This window comes from Carcharhinus amblyrhynchos, unplaced genomic scaffold (genome assembly GCF_965287045.1).
Source record: "Carcharhinus amblyrhynchos unplaced genomic scaffold, sCarAmb.v2.hapA scaffold_52, whole genome shotgun sequence".
Lineage (NCBI taxonomy): Eukaryota > Metazoa > Chordata > Chondrichthyes > Carcharhiniformes > Carcharhinidae > Carcharhinus > Carcharhinus amblyrhynchos.
The window spans coordinates 773919-797997 of NW_027649793.1; the positions used below are offsets into that span (position 1 = coordinate 773919).

Sequence of the window (24079 nt, forward strand, 5' to 3'; positions counted from 1 at the left end):
GCTTGACATGTCAGTGCGGTACTGAGGGAATGCTGCACTGTTGGAGCTGCTATTTTAGTGATGAGACATTGGGCACAGGGATAAGTTTCACAACAACAGGTTAAAATCTAACAGGTAACCTAACCGATCGGCCGAGGAGGGTGATACGTCACAAGGATGGTCTATCGGCCAACCAATAGGCAAGTCATGCGACAAAGTGTCAAGTAATCCATTTAATCAGAGCCTGTAGGCTGAACTGACCCAAGCTGACCCTTCCAAATCTGAAGGACACTGAGCATCACTCCGACATTGCCACATTTCACAGCAGCCTCACTGCAACAAGAGAACATCTCACCATGATAGCCATCTTCCTACTCAGCTTTCTCTCCCTCTTTGTAGCTCTAAAGTTCTGGAGGCGTGGAAGTTTCCAGAAGAAACGCAGCCGACAGGAACTGCCTGGTCCACCTTCACTGCCTCTGATAGGCAACCTGCGGGATCTGCGACGGCAGAACCTCCATCTCCACCTCACTGAACTGGCCAAGAGGTTCGGGCCAATCTACAGACTGCGGGCTTGGAGACAAGGTTCGTAATGCGGGAGACTCAGTGTCGGGGAACACTGACAATACTGAGATACCGAGAGGTACCAGAAATGATCGAGAGACTGGGGGAAGTAACCAGGTTAGAGTGTGAACATTAATAGTCATGTATGTGTGTATGAGAGTGGGTGGTGTGTGTGTGTGTGTGTCTGTGAATGAGTGTGAGTGCATGTGCGTGAGTGTGAGAGTGCGTGTGTTTGTGTGTGAGTGTGTGTGTGTGTTTGTGTATGTGTGTGTGTATATGTGTATGAGTGTGTGTGTGTGTGTGGGTATGTGTGTGTGTATATATATGTATGAGTGTGTGTGTGTTTGTGTACATGTGTATGAGAGTGTGTGTGTATATATATGTATGTGTGTGTGTGTGTGTGCGTGTGTGTATATGTGTGTGCGTATATATGTGTATGAGTGTATGTGTATGTATGCGAGTGTGTGCGTGTATGTGTGTTTGTGTGTGTGCGTGCCTGTGTATGTGTGTGTGTATATATGTCTATGAATGTGTGTGTATGTGTGTGCGTATATATGTATGAGTGTATGTGTATGTGTGCGAGTGTGTGCGTGTATGTGTGTGTTTGTGTGTGTGCGTGCCTGTGTATGTGTGTGTGTATATATGTCTATGAGTGTGTGTGTATGTGTGTTTGTGTGTGTGCGTGCCTGTGTATGTGTGTATATATGTGTATGTGTGTGTGTGTGTTTGTGTGTGTGCGTGCCTGTGTATGTGTGTGTGTGTTTATATATGTGTATGTGTGTGTGTATATATATGTGTATGTGTGTGTGTATATGAGTGTGTGTGTGCGCGAGTATGTGTGTTTGTGTATGAGTGCGTGTGTGTGTGAGTGTGTGTGTGTGCGAGTGTGTGTGTGTGTGTGAGATCGTACATTAGGACTGAGTTTACTGTCAGTTGGATAATAAATTTTTACCTTTGTTTAAGTAATTCCTTTCCCCGGAATCTCGGATGTGACCTTACCGATGGGTCACACCTCGCTCACTCTGCAGCGAGGTCAGAGAGTTTGACTCCCAGCCGAATCTCCGTGTAGCAGGATGGGAAAATCCTGCTGGCCTGAACACTGGTAATATTCTGGCCTTTAAATCAATAAGTGTTCGGGTCAAAGGGTTTCTGCTAAATCCTGTTACTATCTTAGATATTCCTTATCTTTATGTATTAAAGGCTGTGGACTGCACTGGCCTCCCGCATCAATGTGACAGTCACAAATAAACGCAGGGAGGTGATTGGGGAATATCTTTACCCGGAGAGTGGTGAGACTGTGGGATTCGCGGAGTGGTTATCGTGAACAGTCTGGGTGTGTTTAAACTGAAGCTGCACAAACACAGGAGGGGATTTGTGGGATGTGCTGATAGGCTGGGTGTGGGGTGTTAAGACCAGCATGGTTGGGCTGAATGGCCTGTCTCTGGGCCGTAAGCCCGTTGTTAATGTTCATACTGAAAAATGCCAAACCATTGACTGTGTTGCAGAAATCGTGGTGCTGAACAGCACGGAGCTGATCAGAGAGGCTCTGCTCAAGAGAGCGGCAGATTTTGCAGGAAGGCCCCAGACGTTTATAGGTATCACACCCGGTTTCAATCATTCCACTGCCCGGAGAGGAGGGGGTCAGCTCAGCTTGCTGGGGGGTTAAAGGGCTGATCACAGTGTTCCTCTGAACCCTGAGACCCTGGGCTGGATGAGTGTGTGGGAGGGAGTAGCTCAGAGGGTCAGTGTTCAGACTGTCTGTCTGTCTGTGATACTCAGGGGATGGAGGCCAGCTCTGTCCAAGGGGGAAGATTCAGCAGCTTTAACCGTACATCCAGCAAAATAACATAAAACACTGAGCTGACACCCAATCCTCAAACTTGGAATCATTTCCACAATGATTCATATCTCCGACTCTCCTCTCCAATCTCTCCTCTTCACTCTCTCTCCTTTTCACTCTCTCCATTTCTCTCTCCTCTCTCTCCTCTTCTCTTTCTCTTCCCTCTCTCCTCTTCTCTCTCTCTTCTCTCTCTCTCTCTCTTCTCTCTCTCCTGTTCCCTTTCTTCTCTCTCTCTCCACTTTCTCCTCTTCACTCTCATGTTCCTCTTTCCTCCCTCCCCCCTCATTCTCCTCTCTCTCCTCCACTTTCCTCCCGTCCACTCTCTCTCCTCTTTGCCCTCTTCTCTCTCTCTGTGTTCTCTCTCTGTTCTCTTCAATCCCTCTCTCCTGGTTGATTCGATGGGCAGAATGGTCTCCTCCCATAGATGATCTGTCCCATTGGGCCTAATGTTCAGCCCCTTGTCTTTGGGCAGAGTTTATAACGGATGCTCGGTGGGGGGGGTGGTGGTTCCAGCCTTGGTGGGGAGTGGGGGTGGGGTGGGAGTTACAGCTTTGGGGGGTGGGGGGGTGGGGAGGTTATAACCTGGAGGGATGGGTGATGGGCGGTTACAGCCTGAGGGTGCTTGGGGGGGGGTGGTGTGGTGTTATAACCTGCAGAGGGGGAGAGTTACAGCTTGGGAGGGGGCAGAGGAGGGGTTAGAGCCTGGGGGAGGGGTTACAGCCTGGGGGGCGGGGGGGTGCTCGGTGGTTACAGCCTGGGGGAGGGGGTTACAGCCTGGGGGGGTGGGGGCGATGATGGGTTACAGCTTGGGGGGCTGGGGGGGGTGAGGTGGGGGTTACAGCCTTGGGGGGGTGGGGTAGTCAGGGGCGTTACAGCTTGGGGGGGGTGAGGGTGATGATGGGTTACAGCCTGGGGGGCTGCGGGGGGGTGGTGGTGATGGGTGGTTACAGCCTGGGGGGGGGGGTGGGGTGGGGGTTACCGCCTGGGGGGGGTGGTGGGGTGGGGGTTACAGCCTGGGGGGGATGGTGGGGTGGGGGTTACAGCCTGGGGGGTGGGGTGGGGGTTACAGCCTTGGGGGGGTGGGGTAGTCAGGGGCGTTACAGCCTGGGGGGGTGGGGGCGATGATGGGTTACAGCTTGGGGGGCTGGGGGGGTGCTCGGTGGTTACAGCCTGGGGGGCGGGGGGGGAGGGGTGGTGAGGGGGGGGTTACAGCCTGGGGGGGGTGGTGAGGGGGGGTTACAGCCTGGGGGGGGTGGTGAGGGGGGGTGGTTACAGCCTGGGGGGGGGTGGTGAGGGGGGGGTTACAGCCTGGGGGTGGTGGTGGGGTGGGGGTTACAGCCTGGGGGGTGGGGTGGGGGTTACAGCCTGGGGGGCGGTGGTGAGGGGGGGTTACAGCCTGGGGGGGGTGGTGAGGGGGGGTTACAGCCTGGGGGGGGTGGTGAGGGGGGGTTACAGCCTGGGGGGGGTGGTGGGGTGGGGGTTACAGCCTGGGGGGTGGGGTGGGGGTTACAGCCTGGGTGGGGGTGGTGAGGGGGGGTTACAGCCTGGGGGCGGTGGGGGGAGTGACGGGAGGTTACAGACTTGTCTTAACCTTTGACCTGTTCCCTGCAGGAAATTTCATCTCCTTTGGTGGGAAGGACCTGAGCCTCGGAGATTACACCGCCAGCTGGAAAATCCAGAAGAAACTGGTGCACGGAGCCATCCAGCAGAGTCGGGTCCTGGCGCTGGAGGCTGTGGTGGAAGGCGAGGCTCGGAAACTGTGTGAGGTACAATCCGGAATGTTCCGTGCAGGGTGTGGATGGATGGAGCTTACCTGAGGGGGGGGGTCTGACATACCAACTCTCTCTCTGATTCCTCCAGGTATTCCGGGGCTATGTGGGAACGCCAGTGGACACAGCCAGAGATTTCTCCATGTCCACCTGTAATGTCATCTCCTCGCTGATCTTTGGCACCGAGGTAAATATTCACCATGATCCTCCTGTCCCCTCCCTCCTCACCGCTGGTCACTCACCGGACTGCACTCTCTCTCTCTCCTGGGTGACAGAGGGACGGAAGTGCTGGTTACCATGGTAACCGCTGACCTGGCCTTCCCCATCAGGGGCTGTCTCTGCCCCTCACCCGCAGGTCACAGGGTCAAAGGTCAGCAAGCACCATGGCAACCTGCAGTCCATGTTTGCTGAGCTTCTCTGCTTCACTTGATCAGTGGATCAGTCAATGGATGATACACAGGATCACTGTTGGTCAGTGGATCACACACAGGGTCACTGTTGGTCAGTGGATCACACACGGGGTCAATGTTGGTCAGTGGATCACACACAGGGTCAGTGTTGGTCAGTGGATCACACACAGGGTCACTGTTGGTCAGTAGATCACACACAGGGTCACTGTTGGTCAGTGGATCACACACAGGGTCACTGTTGGTCAGTGGATCACACACAGGGTCAGTGTTGGTCAGTGGATCACACACAGGGTCACTGTTGGTCAGTAGATCACACACAGGGTCACTGTTGGTCAGTGGATCACACACAGGGTCAGTATTGGTCAGTGGATCACACACAGGGTCAGTGTTGGTCAGTGGATCACACACAGGGTCAATGTTGGTCAGTGGATCACGCACAGGGTCAGTGTTGGTCAGTGGATCACACACAGGGTCAATGTTGGTCAGTGGATCACGCACAGGGTCAATGTTGGTCAGTGGATCACACACAGGGTCAGTGTTGGTCAGTGGATCACACACAGGGTCAGTGTTGGTCAGTGGATCACACACAGGGTCAGTGTTGGTCAGTGGATCACACACAGGGTCAGTGTTGGTCAGTAGATCACACACAGGGTCAGTGTTGGTCAGTGGATCACACACAGGGTCAATGTTGGTCAGTGGATCACGGACAGGGTCAGTGTTGGTCAGTGGATCACGCACAGGGTCTATGTTGGTCAGTGGATCACACACAGGGTCAGTGTTGGTCAGTGGATCACGCACAGGGTCTATGTTGGTCAGTGGATCACACACAGGATCAGTGTTGGTCAGTGGATCACACACAGGGTCAGTGTTGGTCAGTAGATCACACACAGGGTCAGTGTTGGTCAGTGGATCACACACAGGGTCAATGTTGGTCAGTGGATCACGCACAGGGTCAGTGTTGGTCAGTGGATCACGCACAGGGTCTATGTTCGTCAGTAGATCACACACAGGGTCAGTGTTGGTCAGTGGATCACGCACAGGGTCAGTGTTGGTCAGTGGATCACGCACAGGGTCTATGTTGGTCAGTGGATCACACACAGGGTCAGTGTTGGTCAGTGGATCACACACAGGGTCAGTGTTGGTCAGTGGATCACACACAGGGTCAGTGTTGGTCAGTAGATCACACACAGGGTCAGTGTTGGTCAGTGGATCACACACAGGGTCAGTATTGGTCAGTGGATCACACACAGGGTCAGTGTTGGTCAGTGGATCACGCACAGGGTCAATGTTGGTCAGTGGATCACGCACAGGGTCAGTGTTGGTCAGTGGATCACACACAGGGTCAATGTTGGTCAGTGGATCACGCACAGGGTCAATGTTGGTCAGTGGATCACACACAGGGTCAGTGTTGGTCAGTGGATCACACACAGGGTCAATGTTGGTCAGTGGATCACGCACAGGGTCAGTGTTGGTCAGTGGATCACGCACAGGGTCTATGTTGGTCAGTAGATCACACACAGGGTCAGTGTTGGTCAGTGGATCACGCACAGGGTCAGTGTTGGTCAGTGGATCACGCACAGGGTCTATGTTGGTCAGTGGATCACACACAGGGTCAGTGTTGGTCAGTGGATCACACACAGGGTCAGTGTTGGTCAGTAGATCACACACAGGGTCAGTGTTGGTCAGTGGATCACACACAGGGTCAATGTTGGCCAGTAGATCACACACAGGTCAGTGTTGGTCAGTGGATCACACACAGGGTCAGTGTTGGTCAGTGGATCACGCACAGGGTCAGTGTTGGTCAGTGGATCACATACTGGATCACTGTTGGTCAGTGGATCACACACAGGGTCAGTGGATCACATACCGGGGCACTGTTGGTCAGTGGATCACGTACTGGATCACTGTTGGTCAATGAATCACACACGTGGTCAATGTTGGCCAGTGGATCACACACAGGGTCAGTGTTGGTCAGTGGATCACATACTGGATCACTGTTGGTCAGTGGATCACACACAGGGTCAGTGGATCACATACCGGGGCACTGTTGGTCAGTGGATCACGTACTGGATCACTGTTGGTCAATGCATCACACACGGGGTCAATGTTGGTCAGTGGATCACACACAGGGTCAGTGTTGGTCAGTGGATCACACACAGGGTCAATGCTGGTCAGTGGATCACACACAGGGGCAGTGTTGGTCAGTGGATCACACACATGGGCAGTGTTGGTCAGTGGATCACATACTGGATCACTGTTGGTCAATGGATCACACACAGGGTCAATGTTGGTCAGTGGATCACACACAGGGGCAGTGTTGGTCAGTGGATCACATACTGGATCACTGTTGGTCAGTGGATCACACACAGGGTCAGTGTTGGTCAGTGGATCACACACAGATTCAACATTGGTCAATGGATCACATACAGGACCACTGTTGGTCAGTGGACTACACATACCCAATGTTAGTCAGTGGATCACTCAATGGATCACTGTTGGTCAGTGGATCACTTGATGAATGCACACACACACGTGCACAAATGCATCCATACACTCATGCATATCAAACATACACACACGCGTGCACTAATATATACGTACACTCAGGCATACACACAAACATACATGTGCATACACACATGTACAAACACATACACACACTCATGCACAACACAAACATACATGTACACACACATGTGCACAAACATACATACACCCATGCACACACAAACATATATGTGCACACACACACACACACTCATACACACACATTCACACTCACACACACTCACTCACACACTCATACTCACTCACACACACACACAGGGTGGTTTTAGTTGTTCTCTATATTTACATATTTGATTCTTTGACTGATTTCAGTTTGAGCAGAGTGGTGCTGAGCTGCAGGATATACATGACTGTGTGCTGGAGCTGGTCAGACTCTGGGGATCCTCTGCTATCAGCCTCCTGGACATGTTTCCCATGCTACAGGTAAGATCGATTCCACCCCCCTCACCCCTTGCAGTCTCAGGGTGCTCTGTGTACATACCATGCAGCATCACCCTGTCTGTAACACACTCAGTGTGTCGCTGGCTGCTGCTGAATAACATTTGGCAATGATTTCACACAGACTGAGCACCAATTGTCAAACCTGTCCACGCTGCCCATCGCCAGCTCCCAGTTTCTGGCTGTTTGTCAATCAATGCGGATATTCAAGCTCTGAATGTTCTTATCTCTCCCCCGTGTTATTATCATTAGCATTTTCCCAATTCCGCCTGGAAGGATTTTCAGAGGGCAGTGAAGAAAAGAGATTGCTTTGTGCGTGGACAGATTGAGAGACACAAGGTGAGTGAGCGCCATTCTATCATCATTCAGTAAAAAGGGTGAACCCAGACAGCAGCTACTGAGCGTGTGCGTGATGTCTCTCACTCAGAGACGATGGGCTGAATGGCCTTGTCTCAGGAGGAGACTCTCTCTGGACAAACTGGCTGCTTTTCTCTCCAGATCTTACAGCGCTTTGTCAAGATGAAACTGGGTTGAGGGGGGGGGGTGAGGGAGGGATGAGAGGGTGGGGAAGGGGAGTGGGGGGGTTGGTATTTCACCCCATCGCGTTGAGGGGTGAGGGCAAAACACTCCAGGAAAGGTGGCTGCACTGAGATTGCCCCTTCGGACCGAAAATAACTGCCCCCCCCTCCTCCTGCCACGGAGCTGTCAGCCGTCTGCCCCCTCCCTCACCAACCGTCCATCACCCTCATCTCCCTCTCCCCCAACGCTGGTATCCCCCTCACCCCCCCCCATCTCTGGCATTGCTCACATCACCCTGCTGCGAACAACTCCCCCGATATCAGCGTAGGGCCCACCCTGGCACTGCCCCAGCACGGGTGGGCACTGTGCTGCGGGCTCGGGGCCAGGGGTCAGTACCAGGGCTCCTCCAGGCCCTGCCCCTTTTCCCTGGAGGCTAAACTGACCTTTGCACCCACGGGGGGTGGAACCCCCATGACCGGGTGAAACCAGCGTGAGTTCACATGGACAGGGTTTGAAGATCAGCTAAAGGGGGAGTTTATGGCGGGGGGGGGGCGATGTGGGGGTTAGAATTACATTAAAATTGATTGCAATGTATTATCATCAGCTTCTCGCCCGTTACGGGTGTTAACCTGATGATTTTAGTGGCGAGGGGAGTGATAATCGAGGATCACAAACTCGAGGGGCAGGATCGCCGGATTTTGGCCCCACTGGAGATCTCGCGGACGGAGAGCGCGGGCTCAGGGTCACCCCCCCCACCGGTGAGGGAACAGCACCTTAAGAGCTGCAGCTATATCCGGCTGTCCTGTTAGTGAGGAGGCAGTGATCCAGTGGTAGTGTCGGAGGGAGAGGAGCTGGTATTGGAGGCGTGCAGGATCCTGGAGGAATGTCGGGCTGGAGGGGAATACTGAGATCAGGAGAGTCAGAGAATCATAGAGTCTCCACAACGCAGAAGGAGGCCATTCAGCCCATCGAGTCTGCACCGACAGCAATCCCAGCCCACTCCCCTAACCCTACACTTTTACCCTGCTAATCCCCCTGACACTATGGAGAAATTTAGCATGGCCAATCCACCTAACCTGCACAGTTTGGGCACTGAGGGGTAATTTAGCATGGCCAATCCACCTAATCTGCACAGTTTGGGCACTGAGGGGTAATTTAGCATGGCCAATCCACCTAATCTGCACAGTTTGGGCACTGAGGGGTAATTCAGCATGGCCAATCCACCTAACCTGCACAGTTTGGGCACTGAGGGGTAATTTAGCATGGCCAATCCACCTAATCTGCACAGTTTGGGCACTGAGGGGTAATTTAGCATGGCCAATCCACCTAACCTGCACAGTTTGGGCACTGAGGGGTAATTTAGCATGGCCAATCCACCTAATCTGCACAGTTTGGGCACTGAGGGGTAATTTAGCATGGCCAATCCACCTAACCTGCACAGTTTTGGGCACTAAGGCGTAATTTAGCATGGCCAATCCACCTAACCTGCACAGTTTTGGGCACTGAGGGGTAATTTAGCATGGCCAATCCACCTAAACCGCACAGTTTTGGGCACTGAGGGGTAATTTAGCATGGCCAATCCACCTAACCTGCACAGTTTGGGCACTGAGGGGTAATTTAGCATGGCCAATCCACCTAACCTGCACAGTTTGGGCACTGAGGGGTAAGGTTTTGGAAGAGTTGGGTTTGAAAGAGAAAAGCTTTAAGTTGGAGGTGTTGTTTGTGGGTTTTAGCAGCAGATGTTGGTTGAGGGAGTGCTGAGAGCAGGCGATATAACATTGGAAGCTTTGCGTTATAGGAGACATTTCAGAAAGGGAAGGTGCGAGATGTGACGGACGCACTGATGAAGTATTTCTGGGAGCAGCGGGAAGGCAGTGTTGAGCTGGGAAAGCTCACCGAGGAGCACATTCACATGGCCATTGTCGACCTGTTTGTGGGAGGGACAGAGACGACATCTTCCACCCTGGGCTGGGCGCTCGCTCTCCTGACCCACAGGCCAGAGGTGAGTGGGAGCTCAACATCTGTACATGGTCCTTCCTGCAATCCCTCCATTCCTACAGACAACTCGGAACTATCGGATGGTGAGTGCCCAGGACTCACCACAGAATCCCAACACTGCAGCAAGTGGCCATTCAGCCCATTGAGTCTGTACTGACTCTCTGAAACAGCATCCCACCCAGGCCCTCTCCCTTCCATAGCCCCGTAACTACACACAGTTAGCATGGAAAATCCACCTAACCTGCACGTCTTTCAGAGTGGGAGGAAACCGGAGCACCCGGAGGAAACCCACACAGACACGGGGAGAATGTGCAGACTCCACACAGACAGTGACCCGAGGCCGGAATCGAACCCGGGACCCTGGCGCTGTGAGGCAGCAGTGCTAACCACTGTGCCATCCTGAGTTCCCACCAACTCTCATCGGATCAACTGAGCTCTGATTGGCAGAGAGCAGGACTTCTCTCCGCCCTTGGAAGGAAGCCCCGCCCCAGGAGAGCTGTCAGCCAATCAGATTTTCCGTTCCCTTCCATGGTGCGTTTTGTGGCAGCAGAGGTGGTTTACCATTGGCCGGTGGTGGAATCGTCCAGTCCCGCTACTGTCAACGGGTTTCCTGTTGGTTACTCCCTTCACCACCGGGGACCCAACCTGCCAGGGACCCTACCCCACCCGGACCCCACCCCACTGGGGACCCCACCCCACCGGGGACCCTACCCCACCGAGGACCCCACCCCACCGGGGACCCCACCCCACCGAGGACCCCACCCCACCGGGACCCCACACCACCCGGACCCCACACCACCCAGACCCCACACCACCGGGGACCCACACCACCGGGGACCCCACCCCACCGGGGACCCCACACCACCGGGGACCCCACCCCACCGGGGACCCCACACCACCGGGGACCCCACACCACCGGAGACCCCACACCACCGGGACCCCACACCACCGGGGACCCAACCTGCCAGGGACCCCACACCACCGGGACCCCACACCACTGGGACCCCACACCACCGGGGACCCCACACCACCGGGACCCCACACCACCGGGGACCCCACACCACCGGGGACCCCACACCACCCAGACCCCACACCACCGGGGACCCACACCACCGGGGACCCCACCCCACCGGGGACCCCACACCACCGGGGACCCCACCCCACCGGGGACCCCACACCACCGGGGACCCCACACCACCGGGACCCCACACCACCGGGGACCCCACACCACCGGGGGCCCACACCACGAGGGACCCCACACCACCGGGGACCCCACCCCACCGGGGACCCAACCTGCCAGGGACCCCACCCCACCGGGGACCCCACCCCACCGGGGACCCCACACCACCGGGACCCCACACCACCGGGGACCCCACCCCACCGGGGACCCAACCTGCCAGGGACCCCACCCCACCGGGGACCCCACACCCCGGGACCCCACCCCACCGGGACCCCACCCCACCGGGGACCCCACACCACCGGGACCCCACCCCCACCGGGGACCCCACCCCCACCGGGACCCCACTCCACGGGGACCCTACACCACCGGGGACCCCACACCACTGGGACCCTGCACCACCGGGGACCCCACACCACCGGGACCCCACACCACCCGGACCCCACACCACCGGGACCCCACACCACTGGGGACCCCACACCACCGGGGACCCCACACCACTGGGACCCTGCACCACCGGGGACCCCACACCACCGGGACCCCACACCACTGGACCCCACACCACCGGGGACCCCCACACCACCGGGGGACCCCCACACCACTGGGACCCCACACCACCGGGGACCCCACACTACGGGGGACCCCACACCACCGGGACATCACACCACCGGGGACCCCACACCACCGGGGACCCCACACTACGGGGGACCCCACACCACCGAGGACCCCAGCCTACCAGGGGGCACCATAGACCCCATAACGGGGTCCCCGGTGATCCCTCATCATTGGGACCCCAACTTGCAGGAGACCCCACACCCCCCGGATTGCCGTTGCTCGGACTGGAAGATCCTGCCCTCAGCTGCAAACAGGCAGGAATGAACAGCAGGACAAGTGATGCCACTGTTACTGAGACCCGTGTCCACAGGCGGACACATGTGGGGCAGGCTCGAAGGGCTGGATGGCCTCCTCCTGCTCCTACTTCTCATGTGGGCGCTCCCCTCTCCCCACTCAGCCCCTTTGTGTCTTTCAGATCCAGGACAGGATTTACAGTGAGCTTTCTCAGCTGCTGGGAGAAGGCAGTTACCCCACCTACGCTGACCGGAAGAGGCTGCCCCTTCTGTCTGCCACCATCGCTGAGGTTCTGCGGCTGAGACCAGTCGTCCCTCTCTCCCTGCTACACCAGGCAACCTGCGACTCGAGGTAGAACCCAATCCCCCCACCAACACTCAGCAAGCTGGGGGTGGGGAGGTGGGGTGCAGACAGGTTGGGGGGGGCTGTGAATGGGTGGGGTGTGGATGGGTGAGGTGTGGATGGGTGGGGTGTGGATGGGTGGGGTGTGGATGGGTGGGGGGATGTGGATGGAAGGGGTGGTTTGGATGGTGGAGGGTGCGGATGGGTGGGGGGGTGTGGATGGGTGGGGGGTGCGGATGGGTAGGGGGTTTGGATGGGTGGGATGCGGATAGATGGAAGGATGTGGATGGTTGCGGGTGTGGATGGGTGAAAAGTGCGGATGGGTGGGGGGTGAGGAGGGGTGGGATGGGTGAGGGGGTCAGATGGATGGGAGGATGCAGTTGGGTGGGGGGGCGCTGTAGATGGGTTGTGGGGTGTGGATGGGTGGCAGTCATGCGGATGGATGGGGGGTATGAATAGGTGGGGAGTGCAGATGGGTGGGGGGTAGAGATGGATGGGGGGGTGGTTTGGATGGGTAGGGGGGTGAGGGATGGGTGGGGGTGGAGGGACAAAATGGGGAAGAGAAAAAAATAGCCCTTTGGCCAATAAGGGAAAGAATATTCTGGAAAATTCCAGTCCCATTCCTTCAGGCAATGGAAAGCAGTCCAGACGATAGAGTTTACTAACACAAGTGTTTTTATTTAAGTGACAGGGAGTTATGGGAATGGGGCCTGGGTGGGATTGTGGTTAGTCCAGGCTCGATGGGCTGAATGGCCTCCTTCTGCACTGCAGGGATTCTATGATTCTTTGAGTCTTTGTTAAAATCGACTTATTCAGCGATTTTGAAGACTAATTTATTCAGTGATTTTTTAAAGATTGATTTATTCTGTGATATTTTAAGATTGATTTATTCAGCGTTTTTTTAAGATTGATTTATTCAGTGATTTTGAAGATTGATTTATTCAGCGATTTTTTAAAGATTGATTTATTCAGCGTTTTTTTAAGATTGATTTATTCAGTGATTTTGAAGATTGATTTATTCAGCGATTTTTTAAAGATTGATTTATTCAGCGTTTTTTTAAGATTGATTTATTCAGTGATTTTTGAAGACTGATTTATTCAGCGATTTCTGAAGATTGATTTATTCAGTGATTTTGAAGATTGATTTATTCAGTGATTCTGAAGATTGATTTATTCAGTGATTTTGAAGATTGATTTATTCAGTGATTTTGAAGACTGATATATTCAGCGATTTTTTTTTTCCCCCTGAAGTGTTGCAGGTTATTTTATTCAAAAAGGAACCAATGTCATCACCAACCTGTTTGGGGCTCACCAGGACGAAAGCCAGTGGACGGACCCGACACATTTCAGACCCGGTAATGGTGACTGGATCGGGACTGGGACAATGGAGAAAAACTGCAGAAAGTGCAGCTCGGGGGGGGATTCGGGGCCCGAATCACAAACAGCAGCTCATCAGGGAAGCAAAGGGAATGTTGGCCTTTATTTAAAAGGGAATGGAGAATTAAAATAGGGAGGTCTGGCTGTACAAGGCACTAGTTAGAGCACACCTCGAATACTGTGAACAATTCTGGTCTCCTTATCAAAGGAAAGATATACTGACATTGGAGGCAGTCCAGAGAAAGGCCGCTGGATTGATTCCAGGAATGTTCCGTTGCTCATAGTGTTCAAAACGGTGTAGATTTAGAAGGATTAGTCATCGTACATGTGCAAGGTTATGGGGATTGGGTGAGGATGGGGCAGAGCGGGGTGGGGCGAGGGGGGGAGGGGGTTTGGGGGGGCGTGAGGAGGTGGCGGGGGGGTGTGAGGGTGGGCTGGGGGGGTGAGGGGGCAGTCGGGGGGTGTGAGGGTGGGCTGGGGGGGTGAGGGGGCAGCGGGGGGGTGTGAGGGTGGGCTGGGGGGGTGAGGGGGCTGGCGGGGGGGGTGAGGGTGGGCTGGGGGGGTGAGGGGGCAGTCGGGGGGGGTGAGGGTGGGCTGGGGGGTGTGAGGAGGTGGCAGGGGGGTGTGAGGGTGGGCTGGGGGGGGTGAGGGGGCTGGTGGGGTGGTCGGGGGGGCAGCAGGGGGGCAAGGGGAGCTGGGGGGAGTGGTGGAGGGGAGGTACTGGGGGATAGACTTGGGAAGATTCTCTTTCAGAGAGTTGGTGCAGACCTGGTGGGGTTTAGGGATTTTATACTATTTTATGGAGGGGTTTTCCTAATGAGACGAAGCTGAGTAGGGTGGTCCTGCACTCACTGGAGTTGAGAAGAATGAGAGGTGATCTTATTGATCCAGATAGGATTCTCGGGGGGGTTGACAGTGTAGGTGCTGATAGGCTGTTTCCCCTTGTGGGAGAGTCCACAACCAAAGGGCATATTCTCAGTCAGGGGTTGCCCATTTCAGACAGAGATGAGGAGGAATTTCTTCCCTCAAAGATTTGATTTGATTTGATTTATGATTGTCACATGTATTAGCGTAGAGTGAGAAGTATTATTTCTCGCACGCTATCCTGACAAAGCATACCGTTCATAGAGAAGGAAATGAGAGAGTGCAGAATGTAGTGTTACAGTCATAGCGAGGGTGTAGAGAAAGATCAACTTAACGCAAGGTAAGTCCATTCAAAAATCTGAGAGCAGCAGGGAAGAAGCTGTTCTTGAGTTGGTCGGTACGTGACCTCAGACTTTTGTATCTTTTTCCCAATGGAAGAAGGTGGAAGAGAGAATGTCCAGGGTGCGTGGGGGCTTAATTATGGTAGTTGCTTTTCTGAGGCAGTGGGAAGTGTAGTCAGAGTCAATGGATGGGAGGCTGGTTTGTGTGATGGATTGGGCTACATTCACAACCCTTTGTAGTTCCTTGTAGTCTTGGGCAGAGCAGGAGCCCATACCGAGCTGTGATACAACCAGAAAGAATGCTTTCTATGGTGCATCTGTAAAACTTAGTGAGAGTTGTAGCTGACATGCCAAATTTCCTTAGTCTTCTGAGAAAGTAGAGGCGTTGGTGGGCTTTCTTAACCATAGTGTCGGCGCAGAGGGAACCAGGACAGGTTGTTGTAGATCTGGACACCTAAAAACGTGAAGCTCTAGACCCTTTCTACTTCATCCCTGTTAATGCAGACAGGGGCATGTTCTCCACGGCACTTTCTAAAGCCGATGACAATTTCCTTCGTTTTGTTGAGATTGAGGGAGAGATTATTGTCGCCGCACCAGTTCACCAGATAGTGAATGTATGGAATTCTTTACCACAGAGAGCTGTAGAGGCTGGTTCATATGTTCGAGGCTGAGGTAGATAGATTTTTAATCAGTAACAGAATCAAGAGATCAGCCATGATCTTATTGAATGGCGGGGCAGGCTCGAAGGGCGAGATGGCCTACTCCTGCTCCTATTTCTTATGCTCTTAAGAGTTATGGGGATAAGGCGGGAAAACGGAGTTGAGGATTATCATATCAGATCAGTCATGATCTCAGTGAGCGGCAGAGTAGACTCGATGGGCCGAATGGCCTACCTCTACTCATGCCTCTTACGTTCTGATGATATTTCAGACTGAGTTTGGGTGAAAATTGAGGCCGTTAACTGATCTGTTTTGTTGTGTAGAACGTTTCCTGGAGGAAGCTGATGGCGAGCGGAGAATGCAGAGTATTATTCCATTCGGGGCTGGGCCCCGGGCCTGCCTGGGTGAACCGATAGCTCGGCTGGAACTCTTCATTTTCATGGCGTATCTCCTGAAGGATTTCCAGTTCCTGCCGGTACCAACATCAGCCGGACATCAGGGACGTCCCCCACCCCTTCTGGGACAGCCTGGGATCCTCCTGAAAGCGAAACCCTTTCCTGTACTGATTGTACAGAGATCAGCGCTCACACACAACTAACACCAAAGGCTGGGTGGAGCTCGGTGTGGGGAGCGGGGTGGTGGTGGAGTGGGCGGTGAGATGTGGGGTGGTGGGGAGGGTGTGGGGTGGGGGGTAGAGGTATGGAGGAGGATGTTGGGGAGGGTGTGGGGGTAGGGGTGGGGTATGGGGGGGTGTGGGGAGTTGGGGAGGGGTGAGGGGGAGGTGGTGGGGTGGGGGAGGGGGTGGGGGGTGTGGGGGAGTGTGTAGGGGAGGAGAATAGGGGAAGGGGTTGGATGTGGGGGTGGGGTGGAGGAGGGGGGAGATGGAGAGGAGGGGGTGGGGGAGAGGGTGGGATAGGGTTGTGGGGGTGGGGTGTGGAGAGTGAGGGTATGGGGGGAGGGGTGTGGGGTGGGGGGAGGTGTGGGGAGGGTGTGGCGGTGGAGAGTGGGGGAGGGGTGTGGGGTGGGGAAGGGGGTTGAGGAGGGGGTGGGATGTGGAGAGTGAGGGTATGGGGGAGGGCTGTGGGGTGGGGGGAGGTGTGGGGAGGGTGTGGTGGTGGAGAGTGGGGGGAGGGGTGTGGGATGGGGAGGGGTGTGGGGTGGGGGGAGGTGTGGGGAGGGTGTGGCGGTGGAGAGCGGGGGCTGGGGTGTGGGGTGGGGAAGGGGGTTGAGGAGGGGGTGGGATGTGGAGAGTGAGGGTATGGGGGGAGGGGTGTGGGGCGGGGAGGTGTGGGGAGGGCATGGCGGTGGAGAGTGGGGGTGGGGTGTGGGCTGGGAAGGGGTTGAGGAGGGGATGGGATGTGGAGAGTGAGGGTATGGGGGGAGGGGTGTGAGGTGGGGGGAGGTGTGGGGCAGGGGGGGTGGGGAGGGCGTGGCGGTGGAGAGTGGGGGCTGGGGTGTGGGTTGGGGAGGGGTTGAGGAGGGGGTGGGATGTGGAGAGTGAGGGTATGGGGGGAGGGGTGTGGGGTGGGGGTGGGATAAGTGGCAGGGTTTTGGAGGGTAAGAGGATTTTGGGGGATTTGAAGGACTGATAATTGTTCGCAGTGATTTTGGTTTCACTGTGTAATGGCTTTGCTTCTTTTTATATTAATCTGTATCTGACTTAATATTCTAACAGATAGAGAAAGAGAGCCAGGTTCTCACCAGCATCTGTGCTGCCAAATCATCGCATTGACTGGAAGTGGCAATGGGGTGATTTTATTGAGATGTTTAAGGAGTGGACTCAGCTCCTGCCTCCCCAGAGCCTGTCCACCATCCACAAGGGACAAGTCAGGAATGTGATGGGATACTCCCCACTTGCCTGGATGGGTGCAGCTCCAACAACACTCTAGGAACTCGATACCATCCAGGACAAAGCAGCCCCGCTCGATTGGCCCCCCATCCACAAACATCCAATCCCTCCATCACTGACGCTCGGTAGCAGCAGTGTGCACCATCTACAGGATGCACTGCAGCAACTCTCCAACCCCTCAGACAGCACCTTCCAAAGCCATGACCACGATACAGAAAGACAAGGGTTGCAGATACCTGGGAACACCACTACCTGCAAGTTCCCCTCCAAATCAGTAACCTTCCTGACTTGGAAATATATCGGCCGTTCCTTCACTGTCGCTGGGTCAAAATCCTGGAGCTCCCTCCCTAACAGCACGGTGGGTGTACCTACAGGAACTGCAGCTCACCACCACCTTCTCAAAGGGGCAGTTAGGGCTGGGCAATAACTGCTAATCTAACCAGTTTCCACCCCATGAAAGAATCTAAAAAATTACCCATGTTTTGTGTCTTGTGTTTAATAAATGCCACATGCTGAATGATGCTGGTTGTGATTGGTCCATCTGATCTACTGTATTGTTGGTGCTGATTGGTTACTCACTACTGTGGGTGTGGGAGGGTGGGGTGCATTTACCAATCAGCTTCAGGGAAATGACTCTGGGTCAAGGGGCCACATTCCCATTGGAAAGCCCACCAAGCTATCCTCCAATCAAATGGAACAGTGATAGCCATATGGGACTGAGTAGACATCTCTGATTGGTCAAGCTCCTGGAGGTTCGATCACATGACCCACCTCCGTCTGTCCTGTCGTGGCCAATCAGGAAGCAGACATCATCTGTGTGTCCCTACCAGAGTCGACACTCCAGTGAAGGGAGTGCTGCACTGTCTGAGGCGCCAGCTGGGAGGTTAAATCGAGGCACTGCCTCCCCCTCAGTTGGACGTAAAAGATTCCCTTACACAACCTAGGAAAAGAAGTGTGAGACTTCTCTAACAGTTATCCCCCAGCCAGCACTGTTTGTGGCAGCTTGCTGTGGAGAGAGTGCGGTTCCCCTTTACAGCAGTGATTAGATTTTAAACCCACTGCGCTGGTTCATTTAATCCTGGGATTTCTCACAGGAGATCACTCGCAATTTCATGGAGAATCCCGGAGCGATCCTGGAGGATTAGTGATCTGAAGAAGAAAGGGATGGGATTCTTGGTGCCTGGAGTAGACTCAGTGGGCCGAATGGCCTATTTCTGCTCCAACGTTTTATGCTCGAATCCAATAGCCTCCCAAGTACAGGGAAGCGATCTGCCCCATGGACACATTTATCCACCTCTTTAACCGGACTCTTGTGATCCAATTGGATGGTAGACCAGGTTGGAGAGGCTAACTAACCTATTCCTGCTTCTACAACAACAGGAGCTCGATTCAGTTTCTCAGGCCTGCTCCACCATTTAATAAGATCGTAACTGGTCTCTTTTCCAGCCCTATTCCGCTCCCCTCCCCCCCACCCAGCTCCCCCACCATGTCTCTCCATTGGCCGTATGCTTGAACATACTGACTGAACATCCACTCCTGCCTGGGGTGGAGGATTCCAAAAATTCACGCCCCTCCGAGTGAAGAGGTTCCCCCTCATCCAAAATGGCTGACCCCTGAATCCTGAGAGCCGGGCCCAGGTTAAACATCACCCTGCCTTGACATTCCCGCTCACACATCAGTGAGATCACCTTTCTCCAGGAAGACAGGGCCGTTCTGTATCGTCCTCGTTCTGTATCGTGAATCGCAGAGATGGATCTGGTGAATCCTTGATGCACTCACTCGGTGATGAATATATCTTTCCTTCGATAGGGAGATTAAATCTGCGCACGGTGCTGGAGATGTCTCGCCACATTCACAACTGCAGTGTGGATGTCTCGCTCTGTTCCTTCCACCCCACTCCACCACCTTTGCAATAAAAACCAACATGCCGTTTGCCTTCCTAACTGCTGGCTGCACCTCCATGTTGAAGCACTCGTGTGAAGATACCATGACCAACGGCCCACCATAAATCCTGCTGACAAATCCGGGAGTCTCTGAAGGAATGAGTCATGTTCAAACCCCAACCAGTGACTGTTCGTCTCCACAGCGCCTGAATCAAAATGAAGCCAATTCCCAGCTACGTCCCAGAGACACCGTGCTCTCACATGCTGCATGCTGGGATAGCTCAGATTCTCGGAGGACTCTTCCCAGTAAGGGCGGCCATGTTGTCCTTCCAGATCAGAAGGGATGGAAGCAAAGCTTTTCATGACCACACGATGGCACAGTCGCTGGGGCGGCACAGTGGTTAACACTGCTGCCTCACAGCGCCAGGGACTCGGGTTCGATTCCCGGCTTGGGTCACTGTCCATGTGCAATCTGCACATTCTCCCCGTGTCTGCGTGGGTTTCCTCCGGGTGCTCCGGTTTCCTTCCGCAATCCAAAGATACGCGGGTTAGGTGGATTGGTCACACTAAATGGGATTGGCAGGGTAAGTGCGTGGGGTTACGGGAATGGGGCCTGGCTGGTCGGTACAGACTCGATGGGCCAAATGGCCTCTTTCTGCACTGCAGGGATTCTATGATGACAAATAATTCAGGCTCGGGACCATTAATTTTAGTTCCACGGTATAGCTTCCTCACGTTTCCATAGAGACAGTTTGCAGCTTCAGAAACACTTTGTAAGACAACAGCACGATTATCACAGGAGTGAGCCAGTTAGCCCAACTTTAACACAATTAGTGTGGTTGGCCTGACAATCTATTCACAAGGAGTATCCTGGTTGCAAAAATGTCCCCTCAGAAATGTTGAGTGATGCTTGTCTTCGCGTTGAGATTCCTGCTCTTTGGAGGAGGATTTCCCTGGGAGATAATTACCCCGAACGCAGACACTATATAAAGTCAGGATGGCATCAGGGACTGCGAGGCAAACAGTACCTTGGAAGAAAAAGGAGCCAGATTCGGAGCTTGGATAAAGAACCCTGCCTCAACATGGTGAGTACTCATCTCCGTCAATGTACTTATTCCTACTTCCCAGGGAACACCACCACCTGGAGGTTCCCCACCAAGACACTCACCATCCAGACTTGGAAATATATCACTGTTCCTTCACTGCCATTGGGTCAAAATCCAGGAATTTCCTCCTAACAGCACGGTGGTTGTACCTACATCTCAGAGACTGCAGCCGATTGAGAAGGCAGCTCACGTCACCACCTGCCCAAGGGGAGTTAGGGTTCAGCTATAAATGCTGGTCTAGCCAGTGAAACCAACGAGCTCTAATTGAATTAAAAATATATATGACAGATACCCGGGAGTGATATACAGACTGGAATCTAATCGAGGAGTTCGGGCTGGTTTATATATAGAATAACAGAAACCCGGGAGTGAGTTACAGACTGGAATCTAATCGAGGGGTTCGGGGTGGTTTATATATAGAATAACAGATACCCGGGAGTGAGTTACAGACTGGAATCTAATCGAGGGGTTCAGGGTGGTTTATATATAGAATAACAAATACCCGGGAGTGAGTTACAGACTGGAATCTAATCGAGGGGTTCGGGGTGGTTTATATATAGAATAACAGATACCCGGGAGTGAGTTACAGACTGGAATCTAATCGAGGGGTTCGGGGTGGTTTATATATAGAATAACAGATACCCGGGAGTGAGTTACAGACTGGAATCTAATCGAGGAGCTCGGGCTGGTTTATATATAGAATAACAGATACCTGGGAGTGAGTTACAAACTGGAATCTAATCGAGGGGTTCGGGGTGGTTTATATATAGAATAACAGATACCCGGGAGTGAGTTACAGACTGGAATCTAATCGAGGGGTTCGGGCTGGTTTATGTATAGACTAACAGATACCCAGGAATGAGTCACAGACTGGAATCTAATCGAGGGGTTCGGGATGGTTTATATATAGAATAATAGATACCCGGGAGTGAGTTACAGACTGGAATCTAATCGAGGGGTTCAGGGTGGTTTATATATAGAATAACAGATACCCGGGAGTGAGTTACAGACTGGAATCTAATCGAGGGGTTCGGGGTGGTTTATATATAGAATAACAGATACCCGGGAGTGAGTTACAGACTGGAATCTAATCGAGGGGTTCAGGGTGGTTTATATATAGAATAACAGACACCCGGGAGTGAGTTACAGACTGGAATCTAATCGAGGGGTTCAGGGTGGTTTACATATAGAATAAGAGATACCCGGGAGTGAGTTACAGACTGGAATCTAATCGAGGGGTTCGGGGTGGTTTATATATAGAATAACAGATACCCGGGAGTGAGTTACAGACTGGAATCTAATCGAGGGGTTCGGGGTGGTTTATACATAGGATAACAGATACCCGGGAGTGAGTTACAGACTGGAATCTAATCGAGGGGTTCGGGCTGGTTTATATATAGACTAACAGATACCCGGGAGTGAGTTACAGACTGGAATCTAATCGAGGGGCTCGGGCTGGTTTATATATAGACTAACAGATACCCAGGAATGAGTTCCAGACTGGAATCTAATCGAGGGGTTCGAGGTGGTTTATATATAGAATAACAGATACCCGGGAGTGAGTTACAGACTGGAATCTAATCGAGCGGTTCGAGGGGGTTTATATATAGACTAACAGATACCCGGGAGTGAGTTACAGACTGGAATCTAATCGAGGGGTTCAGGGTGGTTTATATATAGAATAACAGATACCCGGGAGTGAGTTACAGACTGGAATCTAATCGAGGGGCTCGGGCTGGTTTATATATAGAATAACAGATACCCGGGAGTGAGTTACAGACTGGAATCTAATCGAGGGGTTCGGGGTGGTTTATACATAGGATAACAGATACCCGGGAGTGAATTACAGACTGGAATCTAATCGAGGGGTTCGGGCTGGTTTATATATAGACTAACAGATACCCGAGAGTGAGTTACAGACTGGAATCTAATCGAGGGGCTCGGGCTGGTTTATATATAGACTAACAGATACCCAGGAATGAGTTCCAGACTGGAATCTAATCGAGGGGTTCGAGGTGGTTTATATATAGTATAACAGATACCCGGGAGTGAGTTACAGACTGGAATCTAATCGAGGGGTTCGAGGGGGTTTATATATAGACTAACAGATACCCGGGAGTGAGTTACAGACTGGAATCTAATCGAGGGGAGAGAGGTGGTTTATATATAGAATAACAGATACCCAGGAGTGAGTTACATTCTGGAATCTAATCGAGGGGTTCGGGCTGGTTTATGTATAGACTAACAGATACCCAGGAATGAGTTACAGACTGGAATCTAATCGAGGGGTTCGGGATGGTTTATATATAGAATAACAGATACCCGGGAGTGAGTTACAGACTGGAATCTAATCGAGGGGTTCAGGGTGGTTTATATATAGAATAACAGATACCCGGGAGTGAGTTACAGACTGGAATCTAATCGAGGGGTTCGGGGTGGTTTATATATAGAATAACAGATACCCGGGAGTGAGTTACGGACTGGAATCTAATCGAGGGGTTCAGGGTGGTTTATATATAGAATAACAGACACCCGGGAGTGAGTTACAGACTGGAATCTAATCGAGGGGTTGAGGGTGGTTTATATATAGAATAACAGATACCCGGGAGTGAGTTACAGACTGGAATCTAATCGAGGGGCTCGGGCTGGTTTATATATAGAATAACAGATACCCGGGAGTGAGTACAGACTGGAATCTAATCGAGGGGTTCGGGGTGGTTTATACATAGGATAACAGATACCCGGGAGTGAATTACAGACTGGAATCTAATCGAGGGGTTCGGGCTGGTTTATATATAGACTAACAGATACCCGGGAGTGAGTTACAGACTGGAATCTAATCGAGGGGCTCGGGCTGGTTTATATATAGACTAACAGATACCCAGGAATGAGTTCCAGACTGGAATCTAATCGAGGGGTTCGAGGTGGTTTATATATAGAATAACAGATACCCGGGAGTGAGTTACAGACTGGAATCTAATCGAGGGGTTCGAGGGGGTTTATATATAGACTAACAGATACCCGGGAGTGAGTTACAGACTGGAATCTAATCGAGGGGTTCAGGGTGGTTTATATATAGAATAACAGATACCCGGGAGTGAGTTACAGACTGGAATCTAATCGAGGGGTTCGGGGTGGTTTATATATAGAATAACAGATACCCGGGAGTGAGTTACAGACTGGAATCTAATCGAGGGGTTCGGGGTGGTTTATATATAGAATAACAGATACCCGGGAGTGAGTTACAGACTGGAATCTAATCGAGGGGTTCGGGGTGGTTTATATATAGAATAACAGATACCCGGGAGTGAGTTACAGACTGGAATCTAATCGAGGGGTTCGGGGTGGTTTATATATAGAATAACAGATACCCGGGAGTGAGTTACAGACTGGAATCTAATCGAGGAGCTCGAGCTGGTTTATATGTAGAATAACAGATACCTGGGAGTGAGTTACAAACTGGAATCTAATCGAGGGGTTCGGGGCGGTTTATATATAGAATAACAGATACCTGGGAGTGAGTTACAGACTGGAATCTAATCAAGGGGTT

The 24079-nt window shown here is 53.0% G+C and overlaps 1 protein-coding gene across 1 annotated transcript in view; it reads left to right on the forward strand.

The window, feature by feature from the left end:
* Positions 1-335: 335 nt before the first annotated feature.
* LOC145337571 (steroid 21-hydroxylase-like) overlaps positions 336-24079 on the forward strand; it is a 41783-nt gene continuing 18039 nt past the window's right edge. Inside the window, exons 1-10 of the mRNA XM_080182363.1 lie at positions 336-561; positions 2046-2135; positions 3992-4146; positions 4241-4336; positions 7440-7550; positions 7818-7904; positions 9883-10086; positions 12290-12459; positions 13702-13805; positions 16015-16235. Coding sequence (XP_080038489.1) covers positions 336-561; positions 2046-2135; positions 3992-4146; positions 4241-4336; positions 7440-7550; positions 7818-7904; positions 9883-10086; positions 12290-12459; positions 13702-13805; positions 16015-16235 — 1464 coding nt within the window. The remainder of the gene's footprint in view (positions 562-2045; positions 2136-3991; positions 4147-4240; positions 4337-7439; positions 7551-7817; positions 7905-9882; positions 10087-12289; positions 12460-13701; positions 13806-16014; positions 16236-24079) is intronic.